This window comes from Mauremys mutica, chromosome 18, assembly GCF_020497125.1.
Source record: "Mauremys mutica isolate MM-2020 ecotype Southern chromosome 18, ASM2049712v1, whole genome shotgun sequence".
Classification (NCBI taxonomy): Eukaryota; Metazoa; Chordata; order Testudines; family Geoemydidae; genus Mauremys; species Mauremys mutica.
This window is the reverse complement of record NC_059089.1, coordinates 20347203-20363756: the sequence shown is the minus strand read 5'-3', so window position 1 is coordinate 20363756 and position 16554 is coordinate 20347203. Positions and strand designations below refer to the sequence as shown.

General features: G+C 47.2%; 2 protein-coding genes and 5 non-coding genes across 8 annotated transcripts; all 7 read right to left on the bottom strand.

The window, feature by feature from the left end:
* Positions 1–1048: 1048 nt before the first annotated feature.
* RPL7A (ribosomal protein L7a) lies at positions 1049–7031 on the bottom strand. Its single transcript, XM_044993042.1, has 8 exons — positions 6902–7031; positions 5833–5953; positions 4966–5115; positions 3868–4008; positions 3344–3423; positions 2682–2812; positions 2042–2111; positions 1049–1210 (listed from the first exon to the last, which is right to left on the bottom strand). Exons 1-8 carry the CDS (start codon positions 6902–6904, stop codon positions 1106–1108), a joined length of 801 nt encoding a protein of 266 aa, XP_044848977.1. The 5' UTR covers positions 6905–7031; the 3' UTR covers positions 1049–1105.
* Positions 2184–2258, bottom strand: LOC123352734. Its single transcript, XR_006574267.1, has one exon. It is a non-coding gene; the product is annotated as a small nucleolar RNA SNORD36 (small nucleolar RNA).
* LOC123352732 lies at positions 2903–2981 on the bottom strand. The gene has a single exon (XR_006574265.1). It is a non-coding gene; the product is annotated as a small nucleolar RNA SNORD36 (small nucleolar RNA).
* Positions 3653–3730, bottom strand: LOC123352733. The gene has a single exon (XR_006574266.1). It is a non-coding gene; the product is annotated as a small nucleolar RNA SNORD36 (small nucleolar RNA).
* Positions 4089–4161, bottom strand: LOC123352736. Its single transcript, XR_006574269.1, has one exon. It is a non-coding gene; the product is annotated as a small nucleolar RNA SNORD24 (small nucleolar RNA).
* LOC123352735 lies at positions 5183–5257 on the bottom strand. The gene has a single exon (XR_006574268.1). It is a non-coding gene; the product is annotated as a small nucleolar RNA SNORD24 (small nucleolar RNA).
* Positions 7032–10404: 3373 nt separating the features above from the next.
* On the bottom strand, positions 10405–16306 carry SURF6 (surfeit 6). Of its 2 annotated transcripts, none has more exons than XM_044992238.1 (5): positions 16174–16306; positions 14935–15234; positions 14172–14426; positions 11912–11997; positions 10405–11186 (listed from the first exon to the last, which is right to left on the bottom strand). In XM_044992238.1, exons 2-5 carry the CDS (start codon positions 15035–15037, stop codon positions 10509–10511), a joined length of 1122 nt encoding a protein of 373 aa, XP_044848173.1. In that variant the 5' UTR covers positions 15038–15234; positions 16174–16306; the 3' UTR covers positions 10405–10508. The 2 variants fall into 2 exon arrangements, with proteins under 2 accessions (XP_044848173.1, XP_044848174.1); XM_044992239.1 differs by having other exon boundaries at positions 14944–15234.
* Between the last annotated feature and the right edge of the window lie 248 nt (positions 16307–16554).

Below are 16554 nucleotides of genomic sequence, written 5' to 3'. Positions count from 1 at the left end.
CTGGCCACTGCACTGGGCTCCCCATAACATACTGCTGGGGAGGGTTACATGACTGCTCTTATGGCTTCCCTTTGCTTTCCCATCGAAGTAATTTTTCTTCAGGGAAACAAATCTGTGGCAGACAAATTCTGCCCAGGGGCAGTGGTGCAGCACTCCCCCCGGTGTGTAAAAGCCTAAACTCAGAGTTTTGGGCATCTACATAAAACTCAAAAATTGCAAATACTAAACCCTGGAAAAAAGAAGTGCCCTCTTGCCCTTTGCTAGAGTAAAGCTTGAGACTGTAAGCAGGGCTTGACTAGGATTTAAAAAGTCAGGATTTTGATTATCAGCTACATAACTCAGGGCAGTCAAGTGAAAATAGTTTAGTAGAGCCAGCTTGGTACATGCCTAGGCATAGTTATTATATCAAGCTTAGAAAATTAGAATGAGCTAGATAAACTAGCTTTTAAACCTGAGGCCTGGCCTACAGTGATGTAGCATCATAGCTTGTACAGACAACATAAGCCATACCTGCATCCCCAGTAGGAATTATGCTGCTTTAGCAATACAGGTCTAGTGAAAACTATTTCAGACAAAGCCACAATAAATGGCCAGGGGAAGGACTCTTACAAAAGCCAGAAGGAAAATCCCCCATTTTACAAGTTGTGTACTGACAAAGATGAAGTGCCTCACACTGCACAGGAGCTGCAGGTTCAGATCCAAGCTTTGCAACTGGAGTCCTGAGGCCAGTGCACTGCCATAGCCACAAGTCCATTTTTAAAGCAAAGAGCAGGCCCTACATACACAATGCATTTAAAGTTATTTTTTCTGGTGAAGTTCTCCAGGTTTTACAGCATAAGTATTAAGGCAGAAGTTGGCCAGCACACTAAAGAAGACTGGCAGCAAAGGGTGAAGTGGTTTCTTTCATTAATTGGGGTTTACACTCCCATCACTAGAGGACTGATGAACACTCAATGGCTATTCAGTTCGTCTTAGCATTTACTTAAGACTACGCAAGTGCTTCAATACTAGCTTCTTTCTGAAGCCCATCCCAGAGCAGACGCCATGCTGAAACACTGGTTTAGATTTTATTTTTTATGTACAGAAAAATGTAAGTCCAGTACACTTAGCCCAGCTTGGTGGCTAGTTCTTTAGCCTTGGCTTTCTCAAGCTTGGCAATGCGAGCCACTGATTTTGGCCCCAACACATTACCACCCCAGTGACGACGGATCTGGAGGAAAAAAGATTCAGAAAAATAGGTTAGGCACCCTTTCCCAGTAAGTCCAGCACAAGTGATTAGAATGATTAGTTAACCCTTTATCCCGCAGCATGGAACTTTAGTAGTTCAGTTCCTGCATGAATTTATGGAAGTCAGTCACAAGTCACTGACTTCAGGTTCCAGATGTTTATTTGGCAACTACATGACATCTTCCCCCCATGATGGATTTACTAAGCAGATAGGGATTTTCACAAAGACTGAGAAAAGAATGGGATAGAAAGACTTCCATTTCAGGGTTTGAGTTCACTGAAAATTTGTACATAATTTATATGGAAGAAACACTAACAGTGAAACAGGATATGAACTGGTATCCTGGGAGCTTTAATTTTAACTCAGGGAAGCCCTGATTCTGGAAGGCAGACTGCAAAGTTCTTATGAAAAGGACCAAAATGTTCTGTATGCAGAGGTTTGGGCCTGTCAGACAGCTCTGGTGTAGTTTATTTAGGTAATAATAAAAAGGTAATAATTGGAGATATACCAATCTCCTAGAACTGGAAGGGACCTCAAAAGGTCATTGAGTCCAGCCCCGTCTTCACTAGCAGGACCAAGCACTGATTTTGCCCCAGATCCCTAAGTGGCCCCCTCAAGGATTAAACTCACAACCCTGGGTTTAGCAGGCCAATGCTCAAACCACTGAGCTATCCCTCCCCCCAATTTCTAGCTACTTGCATCTAAATCTGCTAGTTTTCAGCTTCTGTCCAGTAACATTTTTTCAATGAATTTGGAAGTGTATGGGCTCAAGACATATGTTGACAAAAGGGCCAGTGGCACTGAAATTCTTACCTCATCATATCTGTCATTGTAGTTGGTCTTGACAGCCTCAACCAACTTGGCTAGGGCTCCTTTATCCTCACTGTGATGAGATGTTAGTGTTAGTTCCTTTGGAACACCAACAGAAATAATAGCAGCATTTTCTGAGGAACCTTTTGTCTCAGGGTTAAAAAGCTCTTAATGCCACATGATTTTTCAGGTGAAGAAATTCTATACACATCATTGGCAAAAGGTTCACTTCTACTATTAAAACTACCATTTAGCATTGCCTCTCCATGCAAGACTGACAATACTTTACAACTATTCCCCCTCCCTGACAGGGAGTCTGAGCCCAGATGTCTACAATGCAATTCTAAAACCCCAGAGTCCAAGCCTGAATCAACTGTCCTGGACCTCCACGGCCATAGGTCTATTTGCTGTGTGTACACATCCAGTTACACATGTATTAGCAGTGGTTTTTATCAGGCCCTATATACTGTTCAGTTTGTTTTTTTAAGTCTGTAGGTATTTAATCTTCCAAAGAAAAAAAATCACACAAGATTTCTATTCTAGACTGTCTTCCCCTCCCACTCCCCAATCTTTAGCTATGGGGATTAGTTGTACGCTCTCTGCTTCCGAACTGATCAAATTTAAATTCTTAGAAAACACTTACGGGTTAACCTGTGTAAAGGCAACACTGGTGCAAGTCTTTCTGTGGACCAGCCGCCCCAGTCTGGCCTTGCCCTTGATGATACAGTACGGAACTCCCATTTTGCGGCACAAGGCAGGCAGGAAGACCACCAACTAGAAAGAGATTAAGGATATGTAGGGTCAGAGGCCCAAGAATGAAGACTACCCTTTGGCTTTGCAACATGCAAAGTGTGGGCTTTGGCAATTGCTCAGGGTTAAAAAGCTCGTATAGTTTACTCTTCATGGTTGAGTTTCAGGTGAAGAAATTCATACATCATTGCAATGCCCAAGCCTCACTATGTAAAAGCCAGAAACTTTAGCACTAGGACCATTCAGTACAATTCGGTTTCTTACATGTTGTATAGAACATGCATACAAAGTAAGAACAGTAACAATTTCTCTCAGATTCTTCCAAGGTTAGTTTTACTACTTCATGCTGTTTTCTATAATGAACAATGCCTTTGCCTGAGCTAGACTCCAAACCTGGCATAGCAAATTAATGCCAGTTATGGATTTACCCTTTCTTAGCTCAATGCAGTTGGAGAGCTCTGTTACTGAACTACTGATACTGCTCCAGACACCCCTAGAAGTCCTTATGATAGAGGGATCTAGAACAGAGTACCTAGAAAAGAACAAGCCACTTACCTCAATGGGGTCCACATCATGGGCAATCACTACCAGCTGAGCTTTCTTGTTCTCTACTAGGGTAGTGACAGTGTTGACACCTGTAAAGAAAATCAATAAAATAAGGTCTTTGGTATGGCCAATTTTGAAAAAGCCAATAGAAGACCTTTGAGCATTACGTGGCTTACGTACAGATCCACAATTCAAGGGACAGTACTGTGTGGCCACCAGCTCTTACTGATCAAGATTTGCAAGGTCCCCTCTCGAGGTCCCTTCCAGTCCTAGAGTCTATGAATCTATAAGTGAGGAATATTATATGGACAATCTGCTATAGCTCAGGGTTAAAAAGCTCATTTTGTTTGCTCTTCAGTTTGCATTTCAGGTGAAGAAATTCATACATCATTGCAATAGCTTGTCCAAGTCATTGATCATTGTGGAGAAGGAAGACAGAAAAAAGCGAAGTAGCCTACTCTTTTCGGTTGTTCAATGAGGCCGTGTCTCTCTAGACACCAAGGCAAGTTCACAACACAAATGTAGAAAGTTACCAGCTCTGAGGACAGGTGGTCTCTTAGTAGGAGCATCCCCCTTTCCTGCAGCTTTCTGCTCAGCACGAGCCAGCAGCCTCTGTTTCTTCTCTTGCTTGGTCTCAGGTCTGTATTTGTGAGCCAGTTTTAGAAGCTGAGTAGCTGAAAAATAATCCAGATTCCATTAGTTGCCTTAAAGACAGGTTATTCTCCTCCCCCTCACCCCCAAAAAGATACTTTTGTGCATCAGCGATCTTGGTGGTGAGTAGTCATCATTAATACTCAGATAGCAAATATCAATCATCATCATCTGCACAATCAGTGTTATCTTCTTACACTATGCAGCTCCAGTGCCAATTTTAAGCTCTGCTGCTGTGCAAGTACCTTCTCGTTTGCATGTCATGAGTTAGATCTCTTCCTAGCGCCCCTGCTTCATTCATACCAACACAGATCTCTGCTGACAGTATCGACCAACTGAACCCCTTTCTACAGGATCTATGGTTAAAGTGTGGGGCAACTTATCCCTTGTTGTCCCTCTCCTTGTAATTTTATATCAGCCACCGAGATAACTAGTTACGCTGTATTACTTAGGCTTAAAATTCTTCTACAGTCATTGTCCATTTACAACCATGTGTTGGGAGTTGCATCTTTGACCTCCAGCCCCAATTTTCCCCTTATTCTAACTCAGCATCTCTGACTGCTGTTCCTGCCACAAGCCTGCATCCCTAATCCAACTCTACTCAAGAGACTACCCATTTACAGTGATGGGTCCCATGCTTTCCATGTACATTTAAGGTACATACTAAGATCCAAATTCAAGATCAGGGCTCTTGTATCTTTGGGGGAACATGAAGGAGAGTGGGAATGATCTAAGATTTCCCCAGACAGATGGTGAAGCTTTAGCCTGACAGTGCACAAGTGTGTTCAGATAGCTCTTGAATGGAACTACAAATTCCTCCTCCCCCACACTGATCAGTATTAGAACCTGCACAAAAAAAACCCTTTCAAATTGAACTAACTCAGCATGGAGATTTTTACCTGTTAAGGCAATATTTTGTTTTCTCAGCCCCTCATTATAGGCAACTAGAGCCAAGAAAGGTTTTTTGGATCTGATCTTACCTGTTTGGCGGTCCAAAGCCTGGGTGAACTGGTTAACTGCAGGGGGCACCTTCAAACGTTTGTAAAGAATGGATCTCTGGCGCTGGAGTCTGATGTAGCGGGGCCATTTCACAAAACGTGTTAGATCACGCTTGGGCTGGATATCCTGTCCTGAAACACAGACCACAATTCAGATGCTCCAAAGCCATGTGAGCACAATATGGAACACAGATAGGAGTGCATCAGCGATCTTGGTGGATATACATGTCAGCACTATCACTCAGATAGCAAATATTCTTTTGCATCATCTGCACACAGTATGAAAAGCTGCTGTTCAACTAATTTAGCAAACAATATGCAAGGGTGGGAGAGGAGAAAAAGAGGTCTGGTTTCTGTTAAAACCTGAATTTTATAATGTTTTCTACTACCATACTCAGTCCCTGCTCTCCATCCGCACCACCCCTAAACCCAAGATTTCTGTCCATAGCCTATTAGAAATGCAATTTGTATGAAAGGAGCTCATTTACACCACAATTAGATACTCATCTTATTCCAGACAGCCATAATATATCCCTATCACAAGATTAACTTTGCTAATCGTTTAACAATGCTTTACTACCAAAACATAAGACATATCTAAATTATATTTTCATTTAGTATGGTGTGTCTGTGCAGCCAATAAGCCTAAACAGAGTTGTGAACTTCACTATCAGTTGCAGGGGTAGAGGAAGTACACACTACAACTTTAATCACATTACAAAAATGTTGGTTATGCCTGAGACAAAAACTTAATCATGTGCCAAAACAAATACCATTACCTATTCAGAGCATTCTCTCTTGAACAGCAGCTGAAACAGCCCAAAGCACCCCATATGCTCATTTACTCACCAATGCCGAAGTTCTTGGGCCTCTTCTCAAAGAGAGGATTTACAACCTTCTTGGCCTCCTGCTTCTTGACTACAGCAGGGGCAGGTGCCACCTTTTTGCCCTTAGCCTTCTTTCCCTTCGGCTGCAAATGAAAGAAATGCTGAATTCCCTCCGTTCAAACAACGCCTGCTCAGAGAGGCTCATCTTTGTCAAGGTGGAGCATATTAGTGGGGAGGTCTAGACCCTGCCCTTGCAGGGGTAGCATGATGCCTCAACTCCCTCATCTTGATTTTTAAGGCTCTTTTAAAGAGCCTCTTATAAGAGATTTTGCTTGTACCGATCAATGAACCATTTTAATCTCATTCAAATGCCCTTAGTCATAGAGAAACGCTGCCCAGTGCCGAGCAATGCCCCCTCCAAATGGTGCTGTAGCCACTTTGCGATGGGAGCAAGAGCCCCCCCTCCCCCCAACAGTAAACACAAACTGGCTCCTCACACCCTCCCGCAGTACTGAAAACAGGAGTGAGCGTCTGCTCTGGGAGGAGACGCTCCAACAGGCAGACCCGGCGGGCTGGTTTGGACGCGGGTCCCAATCTCCCGGGTCTCCCGCATTTGAGCCGTTTCACACCAGATGATGTGCAGGCCCATTGCTAGTTGGCGGGCGGCTTTAGGCTCAGCCCGAGGGGGAGACGAGACTCGGCCAGGGCCGGGAGAGGAAAACAGACCAAGTTTCGCTCCCTTCAAGGCGCACTGCGCCCCCGGGGCTGGCGTCTCGGCTGCAGGCGCGAGCCCTCCCCCAGCACAGCACTGGCGGCACCGGCCTGCCCTTGTCCCCGGGGCCGCCAGCCCATCTCTGGGAAGGGCCCGCTCGCCCAGGGCTAACCTCAGCCCAGCGGGGCCCTGCTGCAGGCGGCGGAGGCCGAGGCCCAGGCCGGCCCCGAGCTCGAAAAACAGCCCAGCCTGGTCCCTCCGGGGGCCGCGCGTCTGCCCCGCCCGGTAGCGCCCGGCTACGGCCCCGGTTAAGGGGCGGATGGCGGCGGATTCAACCTCCCCCCCGCACCCGCGCCCAGCGGCTGCCACTGCCACTCACCATCTTGGCTTGAGATAGAAAAAGAGAGAGCGGGGCATGCTGGGTAATATATGTATGGGGCTGGAAATCCCGCGAGAGCGAGGCAACCCTCGACACAGGCGAGAAGCAACGCGCTGGAGAGGATTTAAAGGGGCCGTGGTCTATTTCCTCTTAAAGGGGAAGTTTCCACTATTACCCTCCCCTGACCCCTAGCCTAGGGGATGGTGAAGCTGAAAAGAACAAAGGACGGAGTTTGTGGATGCAGAGACTGGACTCGGGAGATGTTTTTGTGGTGATCCCTTTAACATCTGTCTCCTAACTACTGGTGCCCCTAATGTGCCTGCAACACACCATGCATTCACACACCAAATTGCTCCCAGGAGCATGTAGGTGATCGTGTCCTTTGGTGCAAACCTGCTCTGAACAAGGCTGAGCACCATGCCGCTCTCTCATGGGCACAGCGCCAATGTGGGCAGTGCTAGGAATTTTTTTTCATCACTTTGAGTTAAAGGGATACTATCAGATCAGGTATCAGAGGGGTAGCCGTGTTAGTCTGGTTCTGTAGAAGCAGCAAAGAATCCTGTGGCACCTTATAGATTAACAGATGTTTTTGCAGCATGAGCTTTCGTGGGTGAATACCCACTTCTTCGGATGCAAGTCCGAAGATGCTTCTTGCATCCGAAGAAGTGGGTATTCACCCACGAAAGCTCATGCTGCAAAAACATGTTAGTCTATAAGGTGCCACAGGATTCTTTGCTGCTATCAGATCAGATTTTATTCCTCGAGTAAGCCATCTAGATTCAATGCCTCATACATGAGCAGCTCAAACTAAAATTGTGAGGGAGCGAGGGAGGACTGTTGGTTACTTTTAAAATGATGTATTGGTGCCTAGCTGCCATGGTGATGGACACCTTAGAAAAGCAGATGAGCTTTTGTACTGACTTTTGTCCACTTCTGATTTGACAGGTTTGCAAGTTTTAGTTGTTTTTTTTTTTACATGTCCCCAGAAGCTGCAATGGAGGACACTGGAATAACCAAAAGATCAGACGTTAAAGAACATTTTCTTATATTAAAACGTTTTAAAATGCTCCCATTAAACACTTGGGAGACATGAGACCTAGACTCTTTAATTATTATCCTCCGTCCTCTATTTAAAATCAATGAAAATTGGCTGATGAATTCATGATCTCCCCTCCCTTGCCATTCTCTGATTAGAGCCCAATATGGTGTCCTCCTGGGAACATCCCTGCCACATGCCCACTCTTGGAACAAAACAAGAGACTGGCCCCCAAGAATCCATCCCAGATTTTTTAAGTGAGTCCCATGTACAGTGGGACTGGTCTCTGGCAGTTTAATGAATGCTGTGTAGATGTCTATCCAGCACAGACAGCAGTAAAGCTCATAGCTATCTGTTACTATCAAATCATAGGCACTCAGTTTAAGGAGCTCCCAGTAACTGGAAACACCACCCCTCATTTCTCAGAGCATGCTGTGTTTGCAGCATATGCAGGGAAGCCTGAAACAATATTGTACCTATACCCAACATGCTCATGGAGCAATAGGGGGATCTACACATAGACAATCTCCAGATTGTTTGGAGGGCAGCAAGTATGTAGCCCATGGGGCTAGCCTGCTAGATTATGTTTTTCTTTATTGTTTTTTGATTGATTATATTGTTTTATGTTTTTGTACTAATTTCAGTAAACATTACTTCATTATATTTGGCTGTAATGCAAAGAACCTACAGGCCTGTGCCCTGTATGATTAGCTAGAGCAAGTTAGCAGAAGTATCTGTAACCTCTGGCATAGATAAATGGCCTACCAGTTACCCCTTTTAACTTTGGGGAACTGAATGTGTTTACCAGAATTCTGGAACATGCCAGTAACCTCCAGGTGTGCTTCAAGGACATGGAAGTAACAGCTCAGGCCAAAGGTAACACGATTTATTACAATATTCTCAAAACTGTGAATTCCCTAAGATTTATTTGGGTGAGGAAATAAGATTTGAGCATGGAAGCTTGGGCAATGATATGAATATTCAGATAGTGCCAGGACTCTATAAGAGGGGAAACCACAATGTGGGGGGGGTTTAGATCTTTTTCTCTCTTTTTTTGGCCTTAGGGCCTCTTTTGTTTGGGGTTTCAGCTCAGCTTTTGCAATATAGCTCAGCTACTTAACCCCTGACCCTGATCTCCACCATCTTGGGACTGAGGAACCCAGACCATTGAATGTATCCGGCGTGCCAGAGATGAGGCTGGTGGTCCTGTCTCTCCCACTCCCAGGTCCCCAAGGAAGAATGTGAGTATGCTAATTTAAGTAGCTTGGTAAAGGGATGATACGACAAGGGTCTACAGAACTGTACTAGTGCTTTGTGGCTCAATAGTTTGAGGCATTGATAATTCCTTTATTTTAATAAAATCTCTAAAGCCTGGCTTTGTCCTCAGTGTGAATATCTTTGCCACACACCCCAAGGGGCTGGGCAAAGTATTGATCTCTCTACATTCTCTAATGCTGTAGCCTGGTTTTGGGACAAGAACCTAAGTATCTTCTGGTCAGATCATTGGCGAGCCTATAATAATAAATCAGCCCATAAAAAACAGGTTAACAGGTGGCCTCCCAAACTTGGCAATCTGACACATCATGGAAGTTCCACTCATTTTGTTTACAGAAAATATATTGGCGCTGATACAAAAGAAAACAGAACTATGGCTCTGCGTTGCCATATAGAAAACCTGGGCTCCAGCTCTGGTAGCTGTGGTCAGAGAGTGGCTACCAGGGAGAATTTTGCAGTGCTTTTTAAGAGCATGGCGCTACACACAGCTCTTTCTTTCCTTGCCATTGAGTTCACAATTTGCAACAGCCCCTTTTGACACTGAAGAGGTAAGGCAGAATAAAAAATGAACTTCAACCTAAGCTTAGAACTGGACACAGGTGTGCGTGGAAACCTGCAGCTGATGAATAAAACTAGAAGGAGCGGGTTGGGTATGGAAGACATCTTAGCATATGTGCAACGGGCCTCAGCTGGCACATGACCAGGATTCATCACTGAACTCGGTCTGCTGGTCGGATCATTAGCTACCCCAGGCCACGTACTGACGGGGAGCGCAATGTGAATGCTGATCCATGCCCCCCGTGGAAGGCAGTAAGGGGGCTGAGCCAAACCTCAAAAGCCTGTATCAGATTCTATGCAATTTTAGATGTGCTAACATGCTACAACCTAAGTAATAATGAACGAGAGATGCTGCGGACTTCCCCCCGCCCCCCAGGGATAAAGAGTTGCAATCAGAGAGAAATGAGGGCTAGTCAGCCAATACCTGGAATATAAATGTTCCATTCTGGGCATCATGAAGTTAGAAAAAGTAGCACCCCCATCTTCCAAATTTAAGATTAAGCAGCCAAGTAAACAGCTTGATTTCAGAGGCACAACCAACCAACTCCAGGCTCAATGTTCAGCACCCCTGAAAAAAATCAGGCCTAAACATGGTTTTGGGTGGCTACAGGATAAATGGCACCAGGCGCAGGTATCAGAGCAGTTTTGTAAAACAGTTTATTAAGAGATCCCACAACAAGCCCCATAAGCCCTGGCTGAGAGTCCATTTCCAGGCCACCAACATTGGCAGCCCTAGTCTCATTTCACACCAGCTTTCTCCAAGTCCTCTGGGAGGATGCGACCCTTCTTCCGGGCCTTGTCCTTCCTGCGCTCCACCTTGGCCACCTTCTTCTTTTGGATGTTCTTACGCCGCTTGTCCTGCCGCTGCTGCATCTTCTCTACCACATGCTCTGTCCTCTTCTCCCACTGCTTCTGGCGCTGGGCCTTGTGCTTCTCCTTGCGCTTCAGGGCAGCCTTCAGACGTTCCTCATCATCGCGGATCTTGACACCTTCTGCCTTGTAAAGGACGTTGGTCCATTTCATCTTATTTTCCAGCTCCTGGGCTTTCTTTTGGTCCTTGTCCTTCAGCTCCTCCAATTTGCTCTTCCGGGCTTCCAGCCTGCTCAGCAGTTGCTTGTAGTTCTTGCCTGTCAGAGGAGTGAGGTTGCCCTTCACTCTCTTCCTCTTCTCTCTCTTCTTCTCTGTCTTGCTCAGCTCCTCCTCCTCACAGATTTTGACCTGGTTGAAGATGATCCCAGCCTTGCTCTCCTCCTTCGCTTGCTGCGGCTCCACAGCTGCAGCTGCCTCCTGGGCTCCCTTCTTCTCGATTTTCTCCTTCATCTTCAGCTCCTTTTTTCGGCGCCTCTTCCTCTCCTTCTCATACTTCCTTCGGCGCCTCTTCTCCAGCACAGCTGGCGATAATTCTTTAGTGCCGCCCTAAAGGAAAGGCCAGAAGAGGAAGAGAGGTTGTAAAGGGGTTGTACAGAATTTAGATATTACAGCTGAGATGACCACAACTCCCTTGATCTACATTTCCCATAAGTGCCTTAAACATTTACCATCTATCACAGGACCATCTAAGGTTAGAAGTTATGGGCCTGACTTTCAGAGGTGCTGAGTGCCCAGAACTCCAACTCCAGCTGTGCATCCCAAATCCTGCTAGATCTCAGCCTTCTGGGAGTCTCCTAACCTTCATACATTTGTGAACGAGCTTCTCCCTTACTGTCCCTGGCCTCAGACTACGTGGAGTCCACAGACCTTGGGGTTTCCTCAGCCCTTGATTCTGGAGCTGTTTCACCTCTCATGAGATTCTCACCACAGTGCTCCTCCTCTGGTCGGGTGGATGTTCTCCTTCAAGACTGGCCTGTATGAACTGGCTATTAAAGAGGTCTATCTAGTTTCCCTAGTCACTCTGGGCCATACACTACCCTGAACTCATGCACAAAACCCTGAATGACATTGATAGGAGTGTCCCCCAGGAAAAAGCCCCAAACACATCACCTTCAATGAGAATGAATTCCCTTCACAGTTCACTTAGCAAGCTCTGGATATTGCAGTGTGGCCACCCAGTTCCTGTCTCCCAGCAACAAGCTGTGGGGAGGGCGGGGGTGGTGGAGTGGTGGGAGGAACCAATCTATCCAATGAGTGGCTAATGCCCTTACCTGACCAGAGACTTCTTGCATCTTCTCATGTAACCTCTGACGCAAGATATTCACGGCAGAAAATGAACCGGGATCACTTTTTCCACCTGGTAAAAAAAAGTGGCAGAATGAAGTAATTCACTTAGAATAAGGCACTAGCCACATAGGAAAGATCTTTGAGTTTCCAGCGGGACCCAGGAAGAAAATGCAAGACACACTTTCCTCAGAAAATTTCATGGTGTCAAGTATCAGGGGGTAGCTGTGTTATTCTGTATCCACAAAAACAACAAGGAGTCCGGTGGCACCTTAAAGACTAACAGATTTATTTGGACATAAGCTTTCGTGGGTAACCCACTTCTTCAGATGCAACCTTATGCCCAAAAGTTTATGCCCAAATAAATCTGTTAGTCTTTAAGGTGCCACCGGACTCCTTGTTGTTCCTCAGAAAGGAACATTTCTTTAGAATTTCCTCCCCTCCATCTCTAACACTACTCAAGGTGGTTGAACCCGGAAGAATGTTTTAGAACCATCCGGCAGCTGGTCAGTTTCTCTCATGCATTTAGTGCAGCTCTGAGCTATCACACTTGCAAACACTACTGGGGAATGTCTAAATCCAGACAAAAGCCTTTTCACTGAAGAGTGAAAGGGGGCAAGGGGGGAATCAGGAAGACTCTCCTCTCTATTCATATGAAACGCACCCTTTCAAACACAGGCCTGCTTTACACCTAAAAATTAGATTGACCTAGCTACATTGCTCAGGGCTGTGAAAAATTTTACACTGACCCTCCTTGTAGATGCAGTTAGGTCAACAGAAGAATTCTTCTATTGATCTAGCCACCACCTCTCGGAGAGGTGGATTAACTACGTCATCTACACTACAGCTTCACAGTGGCAGTTGCGGGACCGTAGCTGTGCAGCTGTAGTGCAGACATACCCAAACTCCTCAATACATTAGGGCAGCATTTCAAACTGTGGTTCAGGAAGTTGCCTCGTTAACATTGGTGAAGCATCTGCAGAGTGACCTGGGGAGATAAGAGCAGCAAGGGCTGTAAGCAGCTTGGGGAGATTCCAGGGTACCTGTAAATGAGAAGTCACACTCCCAGGCAGTGGAAACAAAGAACCAAGCAATACAGCAATCAAATTCAAGTGAGTTTATTTTCAGCCTCTCTCCTTAGCAATGTGTGAAAAAAATCACTTTTTCAGGTGACCAAGCACTCTAGTTGCTGCAGAGCATGCGGGGCACTCGCAGGGGTGTCAGCCATACGACAAACTCTAGTTGATGAAGTGACCCACAATATGAAGAGTTTGAAAAGCGGTGATTTAAGGGATTTGTGTTTTCAGAGAACCCCCTACTAACCACCTTGAATCTGGGTCTCACACACGCGCACACAATCTTCACTTCTACTGGAACATTTAATGAGAAAAATATTGTATATTCTGCTGAAGGATTTCTAAGGGTTTTGCAAACTAAATACATTTAGTGTACCAGGGAAGGCAGCTACCTCTGGGTTGGAGAGCATCAACTATACTACATTTTACAAAGGACTGCAGAAAAGGAAAATTTAGGCTAATTATCTGCTCCATGCAGAAAGAACTTTAGGCTTTGTTTGTTTTTATCTCTCTTCCAGAAGATCCCCAAACACAGAACTCAAAATGACATAGCTGGGAAGACCAAGGGCTGAGTTCTACCCCATTAAATCTAAAACCATAGCTCCAGGGAATCTAGTTATTCCACAGTAGTGGTTTAGTCCATTAAACCATCCTGCTGTACAACACACAATCCACATTTCATTTCTCCCAATTGGGACAATGAAAAATCAGTTACTCAGTTTCCATTTTGTCTAGAGTCCTACAGGTGCTGTGGCATTCAGGCAGCAAGCCCTGCAATGGAGTGTTTATTAGTTTAAGAACAACTGTTTGCATCGGAATTTAGATTTTTACAAATTCATGGAAATATTTGTCAATTTTAGGATTTACAAAAAGCTTTTACAAAATTAGATTAGATCTGAACCGACAGAGTCTCTTTTCTCCCCCTGCAGTTACAGACATCTCTCCTTTGCACATCTCCAGTTAGTGAATCCAGCTGCAACATTACAACTTGCTTGTCTTGAACCTCACACCCAGTTTGCAGTCTGATCTTAGCAAAGGACAAACTCAATACTCATGCATGGAGACTCGGAATAGTGTTCCCGGTCCCAGTTTGTTGGCGTGGGGAAGGAAGAAAGACAAGGCTCAGCTCAGACAGATTTAGCCTCTGAATCGGCCATCCGAGCCCTCTCACCTGTAGTTCCGTTCTCACTTTTGCTCACTGCTGTTCCAGTTGGAGCAGCTCTGCTCCCTTTGGGTGCTGTCTGTTCGGCTGGAGTAGATGTGTTAAGATTAGGTACTGCCTGCTTAGCTGGAGCAGATTTGCTGGTATTGTGTGCTGCCTGCTTAGCTGGAGGGGCATCTGCCTTCTCAGCTTGCTTTCTGGGTTTCTTTCTCTTCTTTTTCTTCGGCTGGCTGCTAGCATCTCCAGACCCAGCTCGCTTGGAAGCTGAAAGGCACAGGAAAGGTTTAGAAAGTAACAGGACAGCTCTTTCTTCACTGTCCTCCTCACCAACCACATATTACTGAAAATTAGGGGCCCGGCAACATACTGTATTTAAATTTTAATGCTGACATAAGCCTCTCTTTAGTTATGGGATTTAGATCTTATCTATGTTCAAATGACAGACGTTAGGAGAACCCAATTACAGACCAGTTGTGTCCTATGTCCCCAGTCCAGCAACTATTTAAACAAGTGTATAATTTTATGCACATGAACAGCTGCACAGCAGTCGAGGGGGCTAATCATGTGAGTAAAATTACACATGTGCTTAAATGTTTGCAGGATCGGGGCCCACATTACAGTACTGTTTGGTTTTTACCTACCAAGTCATACAGACCAGACCAAACGGCCTCACAGGCCTACTAAAAAAAACCATGCTACAAGCCAGGGTTTCTAGAGATCAGAAATTAGCATCAAGAAATGGAGTCTCGTTGCACAGGACAAATAGAATTACCTGTAATACCGAATGTTCTTTTCCGTGGCTCCTGGACCTGCTGCACACAAATTTTCTTAGCTAAACTCTGCAGGTATGAGTCTTTGGTGGCCAGACTAGCCATGTCTAATCCAGGCCACCTGGCAACAGCAATAAAATACAGGAGAATCTACACAGTCGTGCCCCAGAATGAAGAGGGGCTCAATTCAAGCGATGATGTGCGCCACACATGTCTGTCCTTTGGAGCGGGGCCACCTGGGTAAGTGCCTGGGGGATCACCAGCACTGAATGAAGTCCAGAGACAACATCCATCTCCTTGTCCTAGATGTTGAAAAAAAAAGCTGGTTAATGAGAAGAGTGGACAAGGGGCTTTATTTAATGCAGAAAGAGAAATGTAACAATGGGGACTTGGGTAGCAACTTTATAACTGCACAGCGGGCAACACAGAAGAGAAGTGGCAGGAGGGAGGGAGAACTGGAGGAGAGAGCTGCAGGGGAAAGGGGGGACTGCAGGGAGGGAGGGACAATAGAGGGGACATGGAGAATCAGCAGGGAGGGAGGGGCAATAGAGGGGACATGGGGAATCAGCAGGGAGGAAGGGGCAATGGGGGGGCACAGGGGATGGTCGGGGGACAGAGGGGCAATAGAGGGGTTTACGGGGGTGGGCAGGGGGACAGTGGGGAGGGAGGGACAGTAGAAGGGGCACGGGGGGCACAGGGACAGCAGGACAGTAGACAGGTGCATGGGGATGGGCGAGGGGACAGGGGGGACGGAGGAGCAATAGAGGGGGTTACAGGGGTGGGCGAGGGAACAGCGGGGAGGGAGGGACAATACAGGAGAATGGGCGGGGGGACATCTGCAAGGAAGGGGGCACGAGGGAGGGAGGGAGGGACAATACAGGATGTTACGGGGGTGGGCGGGGGGACAGCGGGGCAATAGGGGGGGCACAGGGGATGGGCAGGAGGACAGCGGGGACGGAGGGGCAATAGAGGGGGTCACAGGGGCGGGTGGGGGAAAGCGGGGAGGGAGGGGCAATAGCGGGGGTCACAGGGGTGGGGGGGGCAGCGGGGACGGAGGGGCAATAGGGGGGTTACGGGAGCGGGCGGGGGGCCGGCGGGGCAATGTGGGGGGCACAGGGGATGGGCACGGGGGGCAATGGTGGAAGGGGGTTCCTGGGGGAGGGGGCAATAGGGAGGAGGGCCGGGGCCTGCCGCCAGCTCCCAGACGCCCCCTGCCCGGGGACGGGCCCGCGCAGCCTCACCCGCGCGCCGCCTCCGCCTGCCAGCCGAGCCGGGCCCCCACGTGGCCGGGCAGGCAGCGCTAGCCGAACGCAGAGCGCACCCTCGCTCCCCATTGGCAGAGGCGGCGAGGGGCGGGGCCCGAGGAGGAAGCGCGGCGCGCGCCTTGCTGGGGCTCGGGGTCGGCTGCGTGCCCTGCCGCGCGGGGGAGGCGCGCGCCGCTGGGTGCATTGCTGCCGGCAGCAGGGAGAGGCTGTGCCTATGGCACATGGCGTGCAGGTCCCCCGCTTCTCCCTCGTGTGCTGCCGTGCCCGCTATGCGCCGTGCCAGGATTAAAGCCGAATTTGTAAATCCCTTGGAATTCTCCCTTCTGTTGCCGCTGCGTCCAAATGAAAAAGTTCTGC

Coding starts and splice junctions, on each gene's coding strand:
- SURF6 (XM_044992238.1), bottom strand. CDS start 15,037: ATGGCTAGTCTGGCCACCAAAGACTCATACCTGCAGAGTTTAGCTAAG. Junction 14,427..14,934: donor AAGAACATTCGGTATTACAG/GTAATTCTATTT, acceptor TGTGCCTTTCAG/CTTCCAAGCGAGCTGGGTCT. Junction 11,998..14,171: donor AAGTGAGAACGGAACTACAG/GTGAGAGGGCTC, acceptor TTTTTTTACCAG/GTGGAAAAAGTGATCCCGGT.
- RPL7A (XM_044993042.1), bottom strand. Junction 2,112..2,681: donor GCCTTTACACAGGTTAACCC/GTAAGTGTTTTC, acceptor ATCTCATCACAG/TGAGGATAAAGGAGCCCTAG. Junction 1,211..2,041: donor ACAATGACAGATATGATGAG/GTAAGAATTTCA, acceptor TTTTTCCTCCAG/ATCCGTCGTCACTGGGGTGG.